This window comes from Tursiops truncatus, chromosome 1 (assembly GCF_011762595.2).
Source record: "Tursiops truncatus isolate mTurTru1 chromosome 1, mTurTru1.mat.Y, whole genome shotgun sequence".
Taxonomy (NCBI): domain Eukaryota; kingdom Metazoa; phylum Chordata; class Mammalia; order Artiodactyla; family Delphinidae; genus Tursiops; species Tursiops truncatus.
In genome coordinates, this window is record NC_047034.1 from 102,210,525 (window position 1) to 102,231,432 (window position 20,908).

At 35.3% G+C, this 20,908-nt stretch overlaps 2 protein-coding genes across 18 annotated transcripts in view; one reads left to right on the plus strand and one right to left on the minus strand.

The window, feature by feature from the left end:
* The window catches only part of CCDC18 (coiled-coil domain containing 18), a 126,492-nt gene extending 121,160 nt beyond the window's left edge, over positions 1 to 5,332 (minus strand). For 10 of the 16 annotated variants that reach the window (XR_004528209.2, XR_012334511.1, XR_004528208.2 and 7 more), the window contains exons 1-4: positions 4,461 to 4,617; positions 3,398 to 3,581; positions 1,712 to 1,848; positions 666 to 840 (exon numbers count right to left, since the gene is read on the minus strand). Coding sequence is in view for 12 of the 16 variants with exons in the window: in XM_033863431.2 (XP_033719322.1) it covers positions 666 to 840; positions 1,712 to 1,845 (309 nt within the window). In the remaining 4 variants the exon portion in view is untranslated. Of the gene's footprint in view, positions 1 to 665; positions 841 to 1,711; positions 1,849 to 2,348; positions 2,714 to 3,397; positions 3,582 to 4,429; positions 4,618 to 4,944; positions 5,081 to 5,312 lie in introns of those variants that run through there. The other 6 variants (XM_073810856.1, XM_033863408.2, XM_033863407.2 and 3 more) reach the window with 6 other exon arrangements.
* On the plus strand, positions 5,071 to 20,274 carry TMED5 (transmembrane p24 trafficking protein 5). Of its 2 annotated transcripts, XM_019919722.2 has the most exons (5): positions 5,117 to 5,250; positions 5,553 to 5,672; positions 10,547 to 10,644; positions 15,590 to 15,773; positions 18,112 to 20,274. In XM_019919722.2, exons 2-5 carry the CDS (start codon positions 5,625 to 5,627, stop codon positions 18,328 to 18,330), a joined length of 549 nt encoding a protein of 182 aa, XP_019775281.1. In that variant the 5' UTR covers positions 5,117 to 5,250; positions 5,553 to 5,624; the 3' UTR covers positions 18,331 to 20,274. The 2 variants fall into 2 exon arrangements, with proteins under 2 accessions (XP_019775280.1, XP_019775281.1); XM_019919721.3 differs by lacking the exon at positions 5,553 to 5,672 and having other exon boundaries at positions 5,071 to 5,250.
* The last annotated feature ends 634 nt before the right edge of the window (positions 20,275 to 20,908 follow it).

The window sequence follows — 20,908 nt, forward strand, 5'->3', positions numbered from 1 at the left end:
CTTCATCAAGCAGCTTCCTTACAAAAAGAAAATCTCTCAACTGCTGGCTTTCTGAGGTGGGAAGAGGAAATTTTTATCAAGAAAGAGTACGATGTACATATGCAACCATATGTATATATGCATGCTGTCAATGGGGTAATAAAAACTAGGAGGAAGAGAGTGGAAAAAGAGATAAAAGGGTTGAGTAAGGAAGAGGAGTATACATAGGGAGATAGATAATACGGCCAAATAAAAAAGAGGGAGAGTGAGTTCAAGACCAGGAAAGATGTCTAAAATCATCCACAAAATTTAGAGATAATGAATGGAGCACCTGATCCAGGCTAAACAGTAAGTACACTTTAACCACTTAATAAGCCATGATTACCTATTACGTACATGGTACAGTACTAAAATCAAGGGGGTTACAATTTACTTGAGAAAACAAGATTAACTGCAAAAAGGTAATAAATATAGAAGTTTTAAAATAGAGTAATACACCAAAATAACTGCTCTCTTGTTAGGACAGAACAAGAACCATTATATTTAAATTCAAAGAGTCTGGAGTACTAAAAACTATGGAAAACATGAATAAGGTATTTGAAGAAAGAATTCAAAGAAAAAGCATTTTAAGTAGACAGGTCTAAAACTAAAACTACTTTTAAGTAGGCAGGTCTAAAAATAATAACCTTATCTCTTGGCTTTTTTTGAAAATCAGTACCACTATTGGGCATTTTACAAACTTTTTTATAAGGTGAGTAATTCAAAAGTCCAAGCTGGCTAGGCTGAGAAAGATCTTCCAGAACGAGCCTTTCAGACCTTGAGAGATTAGAGGCATAACCAGAATTTTCACGTGGGCTAACACTAGAAAAAAAAGAAAAAATACATTTTAGTTCTTAGGTACTTTAAGTATTCACTCTAAATTTCTATACATTAAATAAGAAAACAGAAAGAAAAGCACCTGAAATGTTGCTGAAAATCAGATTCCAGAAATGAACTTAAGGCATTTCAACTAAATTTTTAAATAAACCATAATTAGTTTTAAACTAGCAATCTATGTTTCTGGAGCCTCTATGCTAGGATTACTTAAGATTCAAAAAACAGCCATAATAATAAAAGATTAATTAAGCCTACACATATATTTTATACCCTGAGTCCTAATATATTCTTTAAATTTTATTTATTTATTTTTATTTTTGGCTGCGCTGGGTCTTCGTTGCTGCGCACGGGCTTTCTCTAGTTGTGGTGAGCGGGGGCTACTCTTCATTGCGGTGCACGGGCTTCTCATTGTGGTGGCTTCTCTTGTTGCGGAGCACAGGCTCTAGGCGTGCAGGCTTCAGTAGTTGTGGCACGCAGGCTCAGTAGTTGTGGCTCGTTGGCTCTAGAGCACAGGCTCAAAATTTGTGGTGCATGGGCTTAGTTACTCCACGGCATGTGGGATCTTCCCGGACCAGGGCCTGAACCCGTGTCTCCTGCATTGGCAGGCAAAGTCTTAACCACTGTGCCACCAGGGACTGAGTCCTAATATATTAAAGGTCTTAATATGTAAGTGCTTCTCTAATAGTTCTTTTTCCTAAACTGAAAGTTATACTCAAATTATTTTTTTTTAATTATAGAACATTATTCTCTACTCTGGACACATCAGAAACACATCATATAATAATGATATTCACACATTTTACATTCATAAATTAAAGTCCTACTCAGAATTGTACATGTAATTTTACTCACTCACCTAGATAACTCTTCCCCTAAACTCCGCAAACTCCATTCTGTTATCTTCAGTTCACGTCTTAAGGAAGCAACATTTGCCAGCAAACTTTCTTCTTCATTGTCTTTATTATAGTAGTCTGAGGAACTAGACTCCATTTCCTAAAAAAAGAAATGAATTTCTTATACCTTGCCTGAAAGAATCTGTGGTGTCAGTCAAAATACTCTCACACTAAGTAAATTTTAACTCATTATTTTTCTATTTCAAATGTTGTGAAATCTTTCATGGTTAATTTAAAACAAAGCAAAATGAAACAAAACACCCAGCAACAATGAATTTCTCAGCGTGTTAAGCTATAATGGAAAGTTCAACAGAATTTCAGTGAATCAATTTTTCATTATAGCCAGGGACTAGTTATTAAAGTTCCCCTTTTCTAAGCATCTTTAATCTTCTAACAATTGTGTAGACTAAGTGTTTTTATTCCATGTTAAAGATGAAGAAACTAAGAATGAGACAAATAACTTGCTCAAGGTCACACAAACTGTAAATGGTGGAAGCAATATTTGAACCTAGGTCATCAGGATCCAAAGATCTTTCAATTATGTCTCACTGTAGTTTTCTTATTTATTATAGATTTTCAGTATGAAGTGTTCAAACTTACATAATCATGTTACAGCTGTGAACATCTGACAAAACTGGTATCATTACAGTCATTCATATTTTCTTTTTTTTTCTATTTTTTTTTTTTTGGCTGCGTTGGGTCTTTGTTGCTGCATGGGCTTTCTCTAGTTGCAAGCGGGGGCTACCCTTCATTGCGGTGCACAGGCTTCTCATTGCAGTGGCATCTCTTGTTGCAGAGCATGGGCTCTAGGCGCACGGGCTTTAGTAGTTGTGGCACATGGGCTCAGTAGTTGTGGCTCACGGGCTCAGTAGTTGTGGCACACAGGCTCAGTAGCTGTGGCACACAGGCTTAGCTGCTCCGTGGCATGTGGGATCTTCCCGGACCAGGGCTTGAACCCGTGTCCCCTGCATTGGCAGGCGGATTGTTAACCACTGCGCCACCAGGGAAGGCCTCATATTTTCTTAAAGGTAATTTATTATCACAGAAAGCTTATCCCCATCTCCCATTCGCCATGGTTAGAAAATTTAAAACCACACACTCACATTCACATCACAACCACAGAGATCAAAATGACATTTAGCAGGTTAACTCACAGAAATATATGAAGAAAAGCTTTTGTTTCTTCAACTGATCGGTATCTCAAGGGTTGTGAAATTCTCTACTAAGTAGCTTTGCACATAAAAAATCATGATAAAGTACCGCCTTTTACTGTTAATTAATATACATAATTATCATGAATTAATAATACAATTAAGATGAAGGCTTTATAATCTCTACTACTCCTATACATCTTCTTGCATAATCTTAAAATTACATTCCTCTTTCAGATACTATTTACCTTTGTCATTGTAGCATCTCTTTCATCACCCTTCTAGAATTCTGACCACATCTCAAGCTCCAAAAGGTTAGGAGTCCTGTGCATTATATTCAGGACTATAAGGCACTTAGTGAAACTCAACATTTTCAATGAATAAATGATTACTAAACTGCCCTTCCTTCCCCTCACCTAGCTAAAATAATATGACAAATTCATTCCACACTCAAAATTTCTCAGATGTAGGGAGGAAGATTAAAAAGAAAACTCTCACCTTATTGGAAGAAACTGGCAGGAAATTAAATGAGACGCTATGGAATCTTAGTAGAGAAAATGTTTCTATCCTCTTTCCTCTTTTGTTTCCACAAATTTGCTTCTGCTTAAATAAGAAGACTCTCCCAAACACAAGTCAATGGTTAAGGTCCCCATTCTGCTTTCTTTGCAACATCTCTAGTTCCCTACAGGATGGTGAAAGAAAAAAGGGTTACGAACATTCAGGCAAATTCTAAAATGCCATTCGACATTGTTTCGACTAAATCAGGTTTATGTCCAACATCTTCTGTATATTTTCATGTAAGAATTCTCTAACCCTTCTGAAGTATCAATGAAAACGTTTGCTATGCAAACATATTTTCATTTTCCTAGTAGGCCATTTATTATCTTTAAAAAAAGATTCCTGGGACTTCCCCGGCAGTCCAGTGATTAAGACTCTGCGCTTCTACTGCAGGGGGCGCAGGATGGATACCTGCCAGCGATACCCGCCTGCCATGAGGTGCGGCCATTTATTTTAAATAAATAAATTAATTAATTAAATAAAGATTCCTCCTCCCTTCAACTGACACTAGTTATGAAGTCTAGCTTCATTGCCTGTACATACGTGGAAAAGCACATCCGGCTACAGACAGGTCCTGCCTTCTTTTGGCCCTAGTAACAATGCTTTTGTAGGTATACACACGCACACCCATCACACCGAAAAACAAGTGTTCATTATACTCCCTGTATGTAAAAAGATGGGCTGTAGTCGAAAAGTATTCCTCATTTTGGAAGGAGGTCATGGCTTTATATAGTACTGTCTTGTACCAAGAACGCTCAATTTGACAGAATTGGCCCTTCGTTCATCTGGAAGAAGTGGAGGAAAACATGACAGCTTCCTTTCCGGTTTTTCGTCAACTAAAATACAACCCTGCAGAGCAGCGTGCGCAGCGAGGGCGAGAACCAGACGAAACGCATCCAAGCGTACCGACAGGGAAAGGAACAAAACTCCTTCAGGTAGGCGGGTTTCCACCCTCCAGGGGCAGTCGCTCACCACCCAAGTCATAGTTGTGAGAGAGACCCACCGACGACGGCGCACGCCGCGCTCTCCGCTGCGTTCGGAAACTTCGGACCCTCTGCCGGACCCCAAGCATGGAACCCCAGACACACCACGCAGGAAACTAGCGAACCCCAGATGGCCCGAGGTCAAACCGCCGCGGGAGCCGTTGGGGACGCCCCGCCCCGCCGCAGCCCCGCCCCCTGCGAAGACTCTGCGTGAAGCGACGCCGGACGCGCGGGGCCTGTTGGGGATTGTGGTCTGCGAGCGCGTCCGAGCCTGCCCACCCGGAACTACATTTCCCACAATTACCGCCAAGACGCCCATTGGTGTGAGGGACGCCATGAGAAGCTGCGGCCGTCTGGGTATCGAGCGGGCGCGCTCACGCGGGGCCTGAGGGAGCCAAGACCCGGGAGGGTGTGGAAAAGGACTGCTGGCTCCGCCCTCAGTCCCTACCCTTTGTAGGCCGGCGTTTTCCCTTCTGAGAAACGCCCCTCCGCCCCGGCCTTCACCTGGAGTTTCTTCAGGTTCCAGGTTTCCCTGCCAACCACGAGGAGTCCAGGGAGGAAACGCGGAGCATAGGCGCCTATAACCCACGCCTCCCACGCCTTTTCCAGCCCGAGATCGCCCAGGCAGGGATGGGCGACAAGATCTGGCTGCCCTTCCCGGTGGTCCTCTTGGCCTCTCAGCTGCTGCCTGGGGCGGCCGGCTTCACGCCCTCCTTAGACAGCGACTTCACTTTCACTCTTCCGGCCGGCCAGAAGGAGTGTTTCTACCAGCCCATGCCCCTGAAGGCCTCGCTGGAGATCGAGTACCAAGTAAGTGCAGAGGTTGAGCCAGCCTCCTTCCTTTAGCCTAGATGCACGTCGTCGCCTCTCACCGGCTTAGAAACTTCTTGTGGACGACCGGGGTGCTGAAGAGGCGAGGGCTGCCCGGAAGAGGCCAGCTCCGCGCCAGCACGCGAGGCGAGGCTCTCCCCGGGGTTGGGGACCGAGAAGTTAGGCGGGACCTGGAATTGACTACCCCCACCCCTCCCCTTTCCTCCGGTCGGAAAGAGGCCAGCTCTGGTGATGTCGGTGGTTTTTCTCTTTGTTTCATAATTCACCTGTGTCTTTTCTAGCCAGTACACGCTTCAATACTGGGAATTTCACAATACAGGCCTAATACACGTTCTCCTTAATCATTGGACGAGATGATGACACTTGGCGTTAATCACCCCCACCACCCTCACTCAATTCCGGTATTGTAAATCTATCCTGTCATTGCTTCAGTTAAGGATTTTTGAACTGTGACCATGTGATTATCACTAAATCCTATTTCGGAATATTTTGAAAGGGGCTACTGATGTGTTTAATGGTACATTTCCTTCTCAGTTATATACCCCTTATTTAAAAACCAAATAAGATCTAACTGTATATTAAAACTTTGTCATCTTTCTTTCAGCATTCTAAGCATTTCTCCCATATCATTGTTTTCTTTTTAGTACCTGCGTAATATTATAGGGAATTGCCTTAATTTATGTGGTCATTCTGGTAGAGGGTAATTTCTTAGAAGAAGTCTTGTAAGCTCCAATACAGCAAATTTCGATGTTTCTAAGTAGCACTGGGGGAAAAAAAAAAAAAAGATGCCTTGGTGTGGTTCATCTCTCAATTTTTTTACAAGTTACCTAATTTTTAATCAGATGTTAATTTTTTATAGTTGATGTAGAGAATCTTTTTCAATAACAGGTACTGTCACATATAGAGCAAAATAAAGTTATTTAGAATTTTCCTCTGAAGGAACTTTAGAATTAGATTATTTATAGATGCATAGGATAAGCATAAAGAGTAAAGTATCTAAAGTCACACAGTTAATGAGCAACACTGAGGCAGGAGCTCAGCATTTCTTGATTTCCAGTCCAGTTCAAAAGTTCATTTACTGAAGTTACCATGTGCCAGTAATGGAGAAGTAGAGACAAGGACACGGGGGAAGGGACAAACAACAGAAAGAACCCTTTTCAAGGATCTTAATATTTAAAGGTTACTGGCTCATAAACAACTAATTTCAATGAAGTATGGTTAGATGCTGTTGGAGGAGGGCTTCTTCTCTGGGGTATCAGAAAAGAATTCCTGGAGAAAATAAATTGGAATCTAGAAAGATGCTTAGGTGAAACAGGAATGCCAGGAAGAAGGGGCATTTCAGGAAAAGGATCAGAATGAATAGACAGTTCTGAAAATGCATAGTGTTAGTGTTCTAGCAGTGGGCAATATGTAGTGGACGCTAGAAGTGCTGAGTTTTCGATGGACCTTTAAGACTATAAAGTCTAGGGTGGGAGTAGAAGAAAGAGGTTGGAGAGGTCAGGAGGCTGGATCGTGGATCATGAATCTTAGCTTGTGTGCCATGCTGAGTAGCTCTGACCTTTGTCTGTATAAGGGCCATTGAAGATTAAGTAGTGTGGTAACTGTCAAAAATGTTTTACAGTGTGGAAGATGGATTTAAAGAGGGCAAAATTAGAGGTAAGGAAACCAAATGGGGTTAGAGAAATAGTCTAGATAAGAAAACAATTTTTATTGTTCAAAATTCATCAGTATTTACTGAGGTATTAGGAGAGAAATCTATTTTAAACTACTGACCTCTTATGATTGAGAGCTCCAGCTGTAGGAAAAAAATGCCTGGGCTGAAATCCTGACTCTGGCACTTACTACCTGTGTGATCTTGAGCAAGTTACTTAACCCCTTACTTTTAAAATAGAGAAAATAATAGTAAGAGTTGATTTGAAACAATTAGTTAATAAGTGTTCATATACCATCCCTGACACATAGTAAATGTTCAATATATGTTAGTTTTTTTACGTTTACACTTCTAGATTTATATAGGTGGTATGGCTTAGCTTTATACTTTGCATCTTTAATCACTCAAAGGGACTATTCCCCTAAAGCATTCTGCCTAAACAATTTGTTTTGATTGAGGAAAGAAGTAAAATCATTAAATGTCTGTAGTCCTAGACAATGTTAGAAGGGTTTAAAGGGTAGAAATCATCTTCAACCCTTTGTCTGCATTTTCCAGCTCTGTGATTAATTTTCCAATAACTACAAGCTACTGGGTTTTGTCTTAGTTTTTAAAATGTCAGGGAACAGACTTTCTAGACATTGCCCTTGGCTTACTGTGACATATCGAAAAATTTTAACCGTTTCACACATTTTGGGTTTAAGAGGACACTTTTAGGATAATTGGCCAGCCCCACAATATATTAAGTTCTTGAAATTTTGAAGTGTCAATATATATCTTACGAATAGATCATTCATTTAAATTTTTAAATCGTTGAGTGCTTAATTTGTGTAAGCTTTATGCTAGATACTACAGATACAATGGTGAGTAAAAATATAGTCCGTGCACTCATGCAGTCTAGTTAAGAGGATAGACATTAATCAAATTATTACACAAATAAGTGTGATATTAGAACTCTAATAAGTGCTATGAAGTGAAGTGCATAAGCTATGAGAGTGTTTAATAGAAGGACTTGATTTCACAGTGGGAATTGAGAGAAGACATCCCAGAAGAAGTGGAGTTCAGATCTGTAGAAGAATCAGGCTTACTAGGGATAAGGGGGTGGAGCAAGGTGATGGATAAAAAGAACAGCATGTGGCAATCCAAGGCTTTGAGGAAGAAGACTGAAGAACACCTTTGAGGGACTGGAAGACTATGACAGAAAGGTGAAAGTGGGACTCGTCCATCATGATCCATTGAAGTCACTGGGAAGTTTAGTTTTAGATTTATGGTATTGTTTTATTTTATATTTTAGATAGATATTTTGTATATTTTAAAATTAGATTCTGTATTTTTATTTATTTATTTATTTATTTTTGCGGTGCGTGGGCCTCTCAGTGTTGTGGCCTCTTCCATTGCGGAGCACAGGCTCCGGACACCCAGGCTCAGTGGCCATGGCTCACGGGCCCAGCCGCTCCGCGGCACGTGGGATCCTCCCGGACCGGGGCACGAACCCGCGTCCCCTGCAACGGCAGGCGGACTCCTGACCACTGCGCCACCAGGGAAGCCCAGCTTCTGTATTTTTAAATACCATTTTTAATGATTTCATTAAGCCTGACAGTCACTACCAATAATATCTTTTGTTTTACTGAAGTCTTTGCTTAGTTTTGTCACATTACTTACTTTTTGATTTAATGATATGGTTTTTGGTTTTTGGAGGAGAACCTTGAGTAATTCTTTCAGAACGCTTTGAGTCCTTGGATATCTGAAAATGGCTTTACCTTTTGCTTTCTCTTCAGTAAATATAATTTTTTACTTGGAAAAATTGAAGACGTGGCTCCCTTGTGTATATATGCAAGAATGCTGATGCCATCCCAGTTCTTGTTATTTTGTAGTTCTCTACTACTACTCTTTGGAAGTTTCTAGGTTCTTTTTAAATCCTTTGGAAAAGTCACTAGGATTTTTGGATCCTTTTTCATTTATCCTGCTTCACATCTATTAGACTCTTGCAGTCTAAAGATTTTTATCTTTTGGAGCAGAACTTTTTATTCTCTTATTTGATAACTTCCTCTCCATTTCTCTTGGTTCTCTCTTTTTGAAATGCTTTATTAGGTGGGTATTTGAAATCTTTAGCTCTGTCCTTCATAAAGTTCTTACTATTTCCCTATACTTTTCATCTATACTTTTTCACCTTGTTGTGAGAATTCCTTGGCTCCTTTTAGTTCTCTGATTTTTAGTCTCCATCCATGCCCATTCTGCTGTCATTACATTTGCTAAAGCTTTATTTGGGCAATCACATTTTTGGTTTTTCTAAGAACTTTTTCATATCAGCATCTTCATTTTCTGTAGATTTTTACATTCTTGAATTTCTCTGAGGATGTATATTACATTTATCTGAGAAAACATATTTTTAAGTCTGTTTACATTATTTTTTCAGAATTTGATCCTATGAGAAAAACCAATAACATGAAAGAGAGGGCATCAGTTTCAACAAATATTTGGTGTCTCTCTAGTCTGTTTTGAGAATTCTGAGATTGATAGATATTGGTAGCTAGCTGTATTCTTTGCTCAGTGGAATATCTTCCAGAAATTCCTTACTCTTCAAATCCTTTAACAGCTTTCCTAGATTTCCAATCTATATAAATAGATTATTTATATCGTTATGTTTTCTTCATTTCATTGGGATTTAAAGAAGAAAAAAACTATGTATATTTAGCTAGCCATTTGAAACCAGTTCTGTTGATCAGTAAGTACAGCACAAGAATAGGTAATCTATCAATTCCATTAAAGCCACCAAGAAAAATAAAATGGAGTTATACAAGAAAAAGAGTAGCCTCTGAAGGCAGATTGCTGAGTTCAAATTTTGACCATGCCAGTTATTTACCATATCACCTTAGGCAACCTTCTCTGTGCCTGTTTTCTGTGGGTTTTGTTTTTTTAGGCTAAAATGAAAATAATAGAACCTTCCTTTTAGAGTTGTTGTGAGGAATAAATCCACATAAAGCACTTAAAACAATGTGTGGCATAAAATGTAATTGTTAGCTGCCATCATCATTATCATCATTATCATCATCATCATTGGGACATTTTGAGATTGTAAAGGAACAGGTACTTTCCTGTTTCCTGTACTTATTCTTTGGCCAATAAGTAAATGGCCTGCTTGGAATATATAGTTCATATTGGGAAATAATAGGTATTGCTTGAAAAAGTCAGTTGGAATCAGATCATAGAGGCCTTGAGTTCCAGGCTAAGAAGTAGCTAGTTATTATTTTATTGAGGAGGAAACAAACTCAGAAAAGTTACATAGCAAGCCCTAAATTGCCCAAGGAAAAGGGTATACCAACTGAACTACCTTCTGTGTTTCTACTCTACAGGGCCTCTGTTTTAAGAAGATTATTTCAGTAATACCCGTAAGACCTAAATTTAAGTGATGGCAACAGGAATTAGCAAGAAAGGGACAAGTTCCAAAAATGAATGGAATTGAACCAAATGGTCTTTCTGCTCCTTTTTAGCCCTAACATGAGTCTTTTCACTTTCTTACCCCTCTAGGTTTAGAAATGAAATCTTTTCCTCATATGATCTACTTAATATAGCTTTTTATTTTTAGAATTTGTAAAATGTGCTCTTCTCTTCTATGCCTTCCTACAGGTTTTAGATGGAGCAGGATTAGATATTGATTTCCATCTTGCCTCTCCAAAAGGAAGAACCTTAGTTTTTGAACAAAGAAAATCAGATGGAGTTCACACGTAAGTAATCTCTTAGTTGGGTTCCTTGATCTGAATACCAGTGGGCACAGGAAAATTAGCACATTTGATACTAAATGTCAGCATTAAATGATTCCATATGAACATTTTAAACAGTCCTTGTTAGTGATCTATCTTAAACTAAAATGTCGTTCATTAATCTTATCTTTTTGTTTAGGCATTTTCTTTTGATCTTGACTAAGTTTTTGGTTTTTTTCGTTTTTTGCTTTGGTTAATGAGTATACCATAGGTACTGCATTCAATCTATTGTGGCATTTTAAACCTGCCCTTCTGGCTAGCACAGGCTTTTTCTATTTTAACTATAAGTTACTGTTCCAGGTATATATCTTAAAGTTTCTTGAACTACTGGCTATATCATTTTTGCCCATTGTTTTCTTAAAACAACAGTACAGTAATACATCTTTGTGTTTGTGTAAATTTTTATTTTACTCGAACCTCATTCTTTTTAGATAATTAGAAGATCTGAAAGTAAAAGATCTGACCATAGGAAACCATATAGAAATAAAATACTTTTTATAACTCTGAGTTTAGAGTTTGATAAAAGCCCATATATTGTATCTCTTATATCTCATTTCTCTTTTTTCATATCTCACTGGTATTTCCTTATTTCATTCTATTATTTTACTGCAGCACTTTGTTTACTCAGTATTGTTATCGTGTTTAAACTGTGAGTATATAGGAATAAGATCAAATATAGAATGTTTAATATTTGCCATAAACTAGACTTTGCATTTTATATGCTTCTAAATTAATCATTCCAACCCACTGTGAGAGATAGATTCTTTGATTTCCCAATTCCCATTTTACAGACAAGGAGGCTCAGGGAAATTAAGTAAGTCTGCAGGGATACACATTTATTAAGAGGAGGAGGCAGGATGAACCCAAATTCTTGCTTTCTACCATACAATGCTTAGAACATCTCTGGCACATAGCACTATGTAAGTACTAGCTATTTATAATCATTGGCCTTTGTTAACCAAAGTACCTGCCATGTAATTGATACTCAGTAAATACTGAATACATGTATGAGTGAACAAGGTGGGGAAAATGTTTCAACCATAATTTTTTAAGTGCTTTTGAAAATGGTCTTACCTATACAGAGCTCTAAAAATAATTTGCATAAACTATTGATAAATAAAATCAGAAGTGGTAATTTAAAAAGTCAGTTAAGATTGATATACCAGAATTAACTATGCTTTCTCTTTGATAGGTGTATGAACAAGAACTAAAAATGTAGTTCACCTTTAAATTTCAGAATATAGAAAATGTATAGAATTTCTGTCAATTTTAATTTCTCTCCAATTTTCTGCTTTCATTTAGAGATAAATTAAAATTAACTGTTAGGGGAAAAAAGATATCTTATTGCTTTCTTGCATAGAATTACCTCTCATTAAACCATTGGGAGAAAAGAAAGAGTTTATAAGAGTTCACATTTATTGAGTTCTTTTGATGTGCCAGGTCACAGTTCTAATATGCACTTTACATGTATTAATTTTTTTTTAATTCTTCCTTCCCCACAGTCCTATGAGGTACATGATATTATTATCATCTTACCAATGAAGAAATTGAGGCATAGAGCAGTTAAGTACGTTGCTGAAGGTTACACAGCTAATGAACAGCAAAGCCAGGATTTAAGACCAGTCAGTCCAATTCACTCCTAATCACTACACCAGATTTACAAATCTACTTTCTAAAAATTAGATTTAAACAAAAATTTATCTTTAGCTATATTAACTTTTTAAAGGCAACTAAAATCTCAGTTATACCACCAAAACAGTTTTTTTCTTAAATTAAATCTTTAAAACAAATGCTATCCTTCCAGAAGTCAGGGTTAGTAAAAATGTCTCCAGACAGCGCCTTAAACTGCTCAATACCTATTTGTCCAGTACTGTCATATATAAAAGCATTTTTCTAGACCACTGAATTAATATTACCTTAACTCACACCATAACATTAATTTTGGACTACTTATGCTAATTCTTTTTCTACTTGAAAGGAAAATTTACTCTATATGCTTTTATTTGGATAATATTTTATATCATTTGTAGTAATAATATTCCTTTCTACTAAAGGTAGTCAACACAAATTTAGAAATTAATATAGGAATGACTACAAAGTAATAAACATCTTTTTTTTGTATACACATGTTGAAGCTCATACATCTGAGTCAGTGCTTCTCAATTTTTTTTCATTTTTACTCCTGTCCCCATACAACCTTTTTTAGGCATTTTTTTCCTCATCATCCGCCATGAAATTTTAATACCGAAGATATACTACATGCCCCCCTTTTTTTTTAACTCTATGTATATCTGTGCTTTATATATAAAAAGAATAGGTACAAAGCTTACCCTTTTTATCCAATTCAGGGTTAAGAATGACTAAATAAAGTTGGGTTAAATAAAATTAAGACTAAACAAAATTAAAAGTTAGATTAAAAAGTTATTAACATTAAATTTAACTTTATATTTTCTGAATAACTTTTAATATAATTTATCATACATTGTGTCCACTACACATGCAAATTAGCAATTTATACACATAATAGCAATGTAATTGAAATTTTTTAAATCATTCCAAATATTTTTCAAGAAAAGTAGAATGATTAAAAAAATTACATTAACTTCTTAAAAAGTACTTTTAGTTACCTTAACTTTTAACTTTTGCTTGATGTGGGAAAATAACTTTAGCTACTCAGTGGTCATTGAGATATTATTGACTTTTTTCCCCAGTGTTTGGCATAATTGGTGATGGGTTGAATAACCTTTGTAAAATTAAATAATAAAATATAAACTAGCTTTATTCAAATCTTCCCCCAAAAATGCAAAGATTAAGAGATAAAATGTATGAAAGCATTGTGTAAATTATGAAGGAATATACAAGTGTTGACTATTTTTATTTATAGTATATATGCTAAAAGCCAATCACATCGCTGAGTAGTTATCTCTTATGCTTAAACAAAAACAGTAAGTCACAAATAGGGGGAAGAAAAACAAGATTGGCTTTGAAGATGAAGATCACACAAGGCTATAGAAAATAATGCAAGGCACCTCAAAAATTGAAGATCAAACATACACATCCACAAGGGAGCCACCGGTATCATTAAGCATGTGTAGGCCACCTCTTGCCCTGTGACTTCTAGATCAAGCAATCAACCAATCAAACGTCCTCCAATCACAGCTATTTGCTAGCATTTTGTAGCAGTGTTCCTGGACACATTGTGTGTGTCTTCCATGAGCTCATGCTGCTTGTGATATGCCCAAAACAACCCCATGAGAGAAAATTAAATACTAAGGAATACGATGTTGTCATAGGATTTAGCTTTGGAGGGCCACGATACTATTATAGCTTTTTTTTTTTTTTGCCCATCTTGAACCAGTTTTCACCCCTAGGGGGCAGTATCCCCTCATCGAGAATGCATAGTCTAAGTGAATAGTCACATTTGGTGGTTATACGCTTACTGTATCACTGATGCCATTCATCAGAATACATTGGAAAGTTTTCCTCAGGTGCCCCACATCTAGGTCATATTACATAATGGTCACAACATTTTATTTTGTTTTGTTTTTAATATTGTTCCCCCTGTATCCATACCAGTGTTTGCTTCAGGCTCCTTTCAAAAGTTAAATGAATCCTCAAAAGACAAAGGTTTGTCATGATTGAGGAGACTGCAAAGAATACAGACAGGCTCTGAGCAGTACTGTAGAAAGATCAATTAACTTGAGAGTCAGATATCCAAGCTTCATGTATGCCTATAACAGGCTGTGTGATCATGGGCAAGTATCTTAATCTATGTGAACCTTTTACTCACCTTGAAAAGGTCGATTATGCCTACTTTCAAATATGATGATAAGGATTAAAAGAAATAAAATGTGTCAAAGCATTATGTAAATTATGAAGAGGTATACAAGTATTGGCTATTTTTATTTATCGTATATATGCTAAAATCAAATCACATTGCTGAGTAGTTATCTCTTATGCTTAAACACAACAGTTAAGTCAGAAATAAGGGGAAGAAAAGGATGGAGATTGGCTTAAAAGATGAGACTCACATGTTGTTCAGAAGGTTGTAGGAAATAATATAAGCTGCCTCCAAATTTAAGCGACCTAGCATATTGGGGATAAGCAAAGTTCAAAATCATTTAGACCAACCTTTGTGAATAGTTACAACGAAAACTAAAACACAGGTTGAACTTTGTTTTTTGTGGCCAGCAGTAGTAAATGTCATTAGCCTGTGCAATATTTTGTTTGTTAAAGTTTCTCTCCACAAAAATATTAGAAAGCTATTTTGCTAAATTAACTCGGCCCAGGTCAATTATCTTGAATGTAAAGACAAGATCATAAGTTGCTATGAGTGGCACTTATTCAGTAAAGGTAGTGCCACTGCGAGTAAAACTCTGGTTCTTGGACACTGAACTCATCCCTAATTTTTGTAAACTATTACAAAGATGTACTTAATCCAAAGGGGCCTAGAAGAAAGCATTTAGGACAGTCCATCACTGCTTTTGAAAACAAAGCAAAACTCACTTTACAGATTAATCTCAAAGGGGAGGTTTGTAGTGATAGTTCCATATGAATTGAACTCATTATAGATTACTTTTAATAATGTATAAATATTAAGGGTCATTGTGAGGTATCATGTATCTAGGTTTTTAATCCTGTTTTCTTCCGAAAGTTAGGTCAAGCTCATTTGCCCAATTTACTGAGTAAATGCCAAGCACATCTAAGTTGCAAGTACTTGAATATATATTTCCAGATTGCTGGTTTCCCAAGAAATTTTAAATTGTCTTTCAATACTAAGGAAGTCTTTCCATCAGTAACCTGTCCAATTATTATAAACCATGTTATTCCTTCTCTTTTACAGTAGTCTTTTCTTTTGATCCCAGATGGAAGTACAGATAACTGAAGACATGTCCTCTTTTTCATACAGGATAGAGACTGAAGGTGGTGACTACATGTTCTGCTTTGATAATACATTCAGCACCATTTCTGAGAAGGTGATTTTCTTTGAATTAATCCTGGATAATATGGGAGAACAGGAGCAAGAACAAGAGGACTGGAAGAAATACATTACTGGCACAGATATGTTGGATATGAAATTGGAAGACATTCTGGTCAGTATGGTTTAATAAAATAATAAAAATTACTAACATCTAGAGACCTTAGTATGGATAGGCACTGAGCTAGGCATTTTATTTGCATTATCTCACCTAATGCTTGCTTAATTCTATGAGGATTATTATCTCCATCTTTCCAATGAGGAAAATTATGGATTAGGGATATTTTGTAACATCTCTGTCACAGAAGCAGAGAGAGAGAGAACTAGAATTTGGACACAGACTCTTAACTGCAGAACTCCCTTAGAATGTTCACAAACAGAAGACTGTAATAATGATCTGCAGAACACTTGCACATATAATAAAACTGAGTAATTTGTAAACACTTAAGATGTACAGGCATTTTTTCCCACACCATAGTTTTTATAATATGAAATTTGATATTACTTAATTTGGGGAACACTGTTAGCATTACTTAGCAGAAACTAGCACTACACTTAGGAGTAAAAGCTTTTAGATTATGGCTTCTTGGCTTGAATTGCTTTATGCGCTATCTATCATAAACATGCATAATGAAACGTGCATGTATAAGAACCTACTTGCTAATAATAGTACTGCCAGTGATGGGGAGAAAGATCATTACCCTTCGGCCACAGCTAGATGTAATAAAATGATAGAATTCTCAGTGATATTTATAAATAGTGTATATACCTGTGTTATAGAACTTTCTACAGGAGAAATAATGTGATTATTCCATGTTTGAAACTATATAACCTCTAATACTCTTATAACCTGAACTTTTTTTTTATAATATATTTTGATCACTTTGAGATTTCTTAGGAAAGCAACTATCAAATTATGAGACATACTGTAGATCAGTTAGCTTAAGAAGTCAGAAAATTAAATGATCATATCATATGTGTAATTCCTTAGTGACTGAGCTCTCCGAGCCTTGGTTTCCTATTATCCTCGGGGATAATACCTCGAGTTGTTGTGAGGATAAAATGTGATATGGCATGTATATAAATGGTTTAAACAGAGTCTGGCACACAATAAATACTAGTTTTCTTACCTTCTCCATTGGTGTCACTGTGAATACAAACAAAGGATTAAGCTTAATTGGCATGAATTTTTACCATGAAAATTTTGATCTCATCATTTCGTATGTATACTAAACTTAGTTGAATTTTAGAACTAGAAGACGACTTAGTTATCATTAGTCCAGCTCCAAACTCCCTTTCCCCTTTCATTCCATTTTATAAGTAAGGAACTGGCTTAAAATGGAAATGATGTATCCATAGTTTCACAACTAGTCCAGTCTTCTTCCCACTCATTTTTTAAATCTCAATCATATTAATATATTCTCCCATTTTAAATTTATATTGCCAACAAGAGCAAACTAGAAGTAGTTGTAAATTTTGTTAATACTTCACTGCATTCTCAAGAGATTGACTTCATTCACAATTAAACAAAATGACCAGAAAGTTCAGATTTAAATATGGCTTAAAATACTTGGTCTTTTTTGAAAAAAAAATAAAATGTCTTTCAGGAGATTTTTCGTTTACTCCCCCCACCCCAAAATTTGTATCACAACAGCAAACTTGAATAAATAATTTTATACTTGACTATCATCGTCATGATATTGAAAAGAACTATGGATGGTCTTTTTATTTGGGGATCTGAATCCCATATTCTTCTGGAAAATATACCATTGCTTTACAAATGTGCCCATATGATAACTATTATATTTTGTAGTTTTGTAGGTTTAGCAGAGCAGTCTGCAATTTTGAGTATTTTTTTTGCATTTAAATGAGGATTTTAAGCAAGGTGACTATCCAGGAAAATCTGTTCCTAGTATTTTCTTATTTTTGCCATCAATACTTTTTGAATTTCGAATCTCAACTTTACTTTATATTCATGTAAACCTTTTATAGTTTTTAAATCACTTCTCACCAGGACCCTACTATAAAAAGTTTTTTCAGAAGATGTGCAACTTAGAATGCATCTTGATAAGCTTGTTTTATAAATGAGATCTTGAAACATTTTTGTATTAAAAACAGATTATATTTTTTATGGTTGTTAGGGCTAAGAAGATAATGTATATAAAATTACTGGCACTATAGCACTCAAATGTATTTTCACATTATTTTCAATTCACAGTAGCTTTGTTCATTTTTAAAATAACTAATTATAAACAATAATTTAAATACATCATGAGAACTATTACATAAACTTTATATAATGAAGATCTTTAGGTAATCTAAGTAGTACCCACCCCTTAATTAAAATTGTGTTTGGATATTAAACTAGTAAGAGTACTGTGAAGCACATTTTTAAATTAACTTAAAATTACTGAGCATTCTTTCACAATAAATTTTTTTTTTTTTATCTCCAGGAGTCCATCAACAGTATCAAGTCCAGACTAAGCAAAAGTGGTCATATCCAAACTCTGCTTAGAGCATTTGAAGCTCGTGATCGAAACATACAAGAAAGCAACTTTGATAGAGTAAATTTCTGGTCTATGGTTAATTTAGTGGTAATGGTGGTAGTGTCAGCCATTCAAGTATATATGCTTAAGAGTCTATTTGAAGATAAGAGGAAAAGTAGAACTTAAAACTCCAAAGTAGAGTACTTAACATTCAAAAAAAGGGGCAGAAAAATGCAATAAACTGTTACAGTCAAGACCATTAATAGTTGCTTGCAAAACGTTTTCAGGCATTACCATAAGTGTGAAATAAATATTAATTTTAACGTGAAAGGAAAGGCTTCACTTTCATCTGTGCAAGTAATCTTATTGTTCCAGTTGTACTTAAGTGTATAACAAGTATTTTGCAGGTATAAATGAATGAAGCCATATTAATAACGGCAGTTTCCTACATTTGAAAAAATTTTGCAAATGTCATAGGTGATTTAAATAAATGAACTTTGGGCCTAAATGTAACACTGAACTATGTTTTTAAAAGATTGTTACCCAGAAGTTTCTTTGTAAATGTGGCAATTACAAATTAACTGTAGAAGTATTTCAATATATTAAGTTATAAATCATCTGAGAATTACCTAATCATGGATATCTTTAGAAGACAAAGACTCAACTTTTCTCTTTTTACATATGTATCTCCTAAATGTAAATAGAAACATAGCTGTGAAAAACAGATATGTGGGATTTTTATAACCAAATATATTTCATTTTAATAGCAAATAGTTTTATATACCTAGCTTACATTCCCAAAAGCTGACATTTTGAATAATTCTTAAAAATGCTAAGTCATACTTATTAAAATTAGGACAGATTTTCTCTTTGAAGAATAAAGATTGCTCCCAGTCTCTATAGGAATACATTCTGTCTAATCCTTAACCAAAATATAGATTTTAAAATTAAATGTGAGGGAAAATCATTTTATTTTTATATTATCAACAGTGTTATGTTAGTTTTAACGTGTTTACTGACTTGGATAATACATTAATACCAGCAGTTGTGAAGGAAATATTGCTAAAAGGATCTGGACCTAATGTAAGTAAATATCACTTTTGTGTTCTCAAAATCAGTAAGAAAAGAATAAACTCAATATAAAAGAATTTAGAGAATATCCTTTCAAAATAAAGTTCACTTAAACTATAAATAAAGTATTTGGAATCTGATTGGCTCATAATGACTCAATCCTAGTATAAATTATGAGATTAATTTCCAGCTAACTGGAAGAAACTGGGTTTTATTTTTTTACAATTGTTTTATTCTGTTTTGAATTATCATTTATAAGTATTCAGGTACATTTTACAACACATAAGCCCTACTGGGTATAAATTTTATTTTTATTACAACTTTATTACAACTTTCATAAAGTGATCTTTCTGATCACTTTATTTGACATTCAGATAAGGATTAGAAACCCACAGAAGTTTAAAAACTCAATATGTGAATAACCCTATAGTCTCTGCCATCCTGTCTTACTCAAGTACTAATAATTTAATGAATTAAATAGAATTTTTAGGTTATACCCGTTTGTAATATTGTTTATGACATATACAAGTTAGAAACAATCAACTTATAAACTTGAGTGTAGAACAACCTCTGTGGGTTAGTACTGCTGGAATTCTTAATAAGCAATAATGATATCCAGAGAGAATGCTTTCATCTATAATTTACACTCAAGAGTGGTACAAAAAGAGATATTTCCCTCCTTCTTATATATTTCCCTCTATTCTTCTTCAGAAAAGAAGTTTAGATTTCCCAACTCTGAAGCTTTTTAAAAATGAGATAAGGTATTATTACCTTAATTGGTCAAGAAAATGCTCCTAAGTGTCCAGGAGTAGCCCCTATAACACATGCAAAACAAGGGCCAATAAGATTTTTGCCTATGAAGAGCCCTCCTTTTTCCCCTTCTGATACACTCATAATAAGAAGCAAACTTAAAGTACTATAGCTAATAAAACAGTACAGATATAAACTACTGCATCTTTTCTATAAAACTGTGATTAAGAATTCTACCTCTTACATATAGCTGGTTACTGTACTGTACTGATTCTTTACCTAACAATAAATTTGTTACATCACCTTCTACATATGATTTGTGTCACTGATTTTAAACCATTGATTCAGTAACTTACTGTATAATAATGGCCTTATTTAGAAAACAAAGAATTTAAGAATATTGAGGACAATTTTATTTTTATAGACAAAGTGAAAAGGAGATTATTTAAGAAGCATGTTACCTGTATTAACCAAAAAGTAAAATCTGTAAGCACATTTGTACTAAATTCTTTAATATTTCTAAAGGAATATTGTTTATCTGCCTCATATGGTTTTTTTAATGTCAGTATTGTTTTGACATTAAAATTATGCTAAAACTGAGTAAGCTATTTATCACTTAATAGCTTATTTTGTCTTCAGTTTTTAATCATATAAACTTTTAAACTACTACAATTTTAACTGAGGCCTAGAGTTTCACTATGATTTGCATTTGGATTATTAATGATTGCTATTCTTTCATGTGAATGTCAAGATATAGAGGATAAGTGGTTGAAATAGCACTGAAATGATAAACTGAAATGTAATTTTATGCTATGTATGTTTATCCTTCTTAAGCATTATTATGTCCTAAAATTGACAATAATTGAGTACCTATAATTCTGTGCCTTCCCAAAGAAAATTCTTTATCTGAAAATTTCAAAGATATTGGTTCAGCATGTAATGG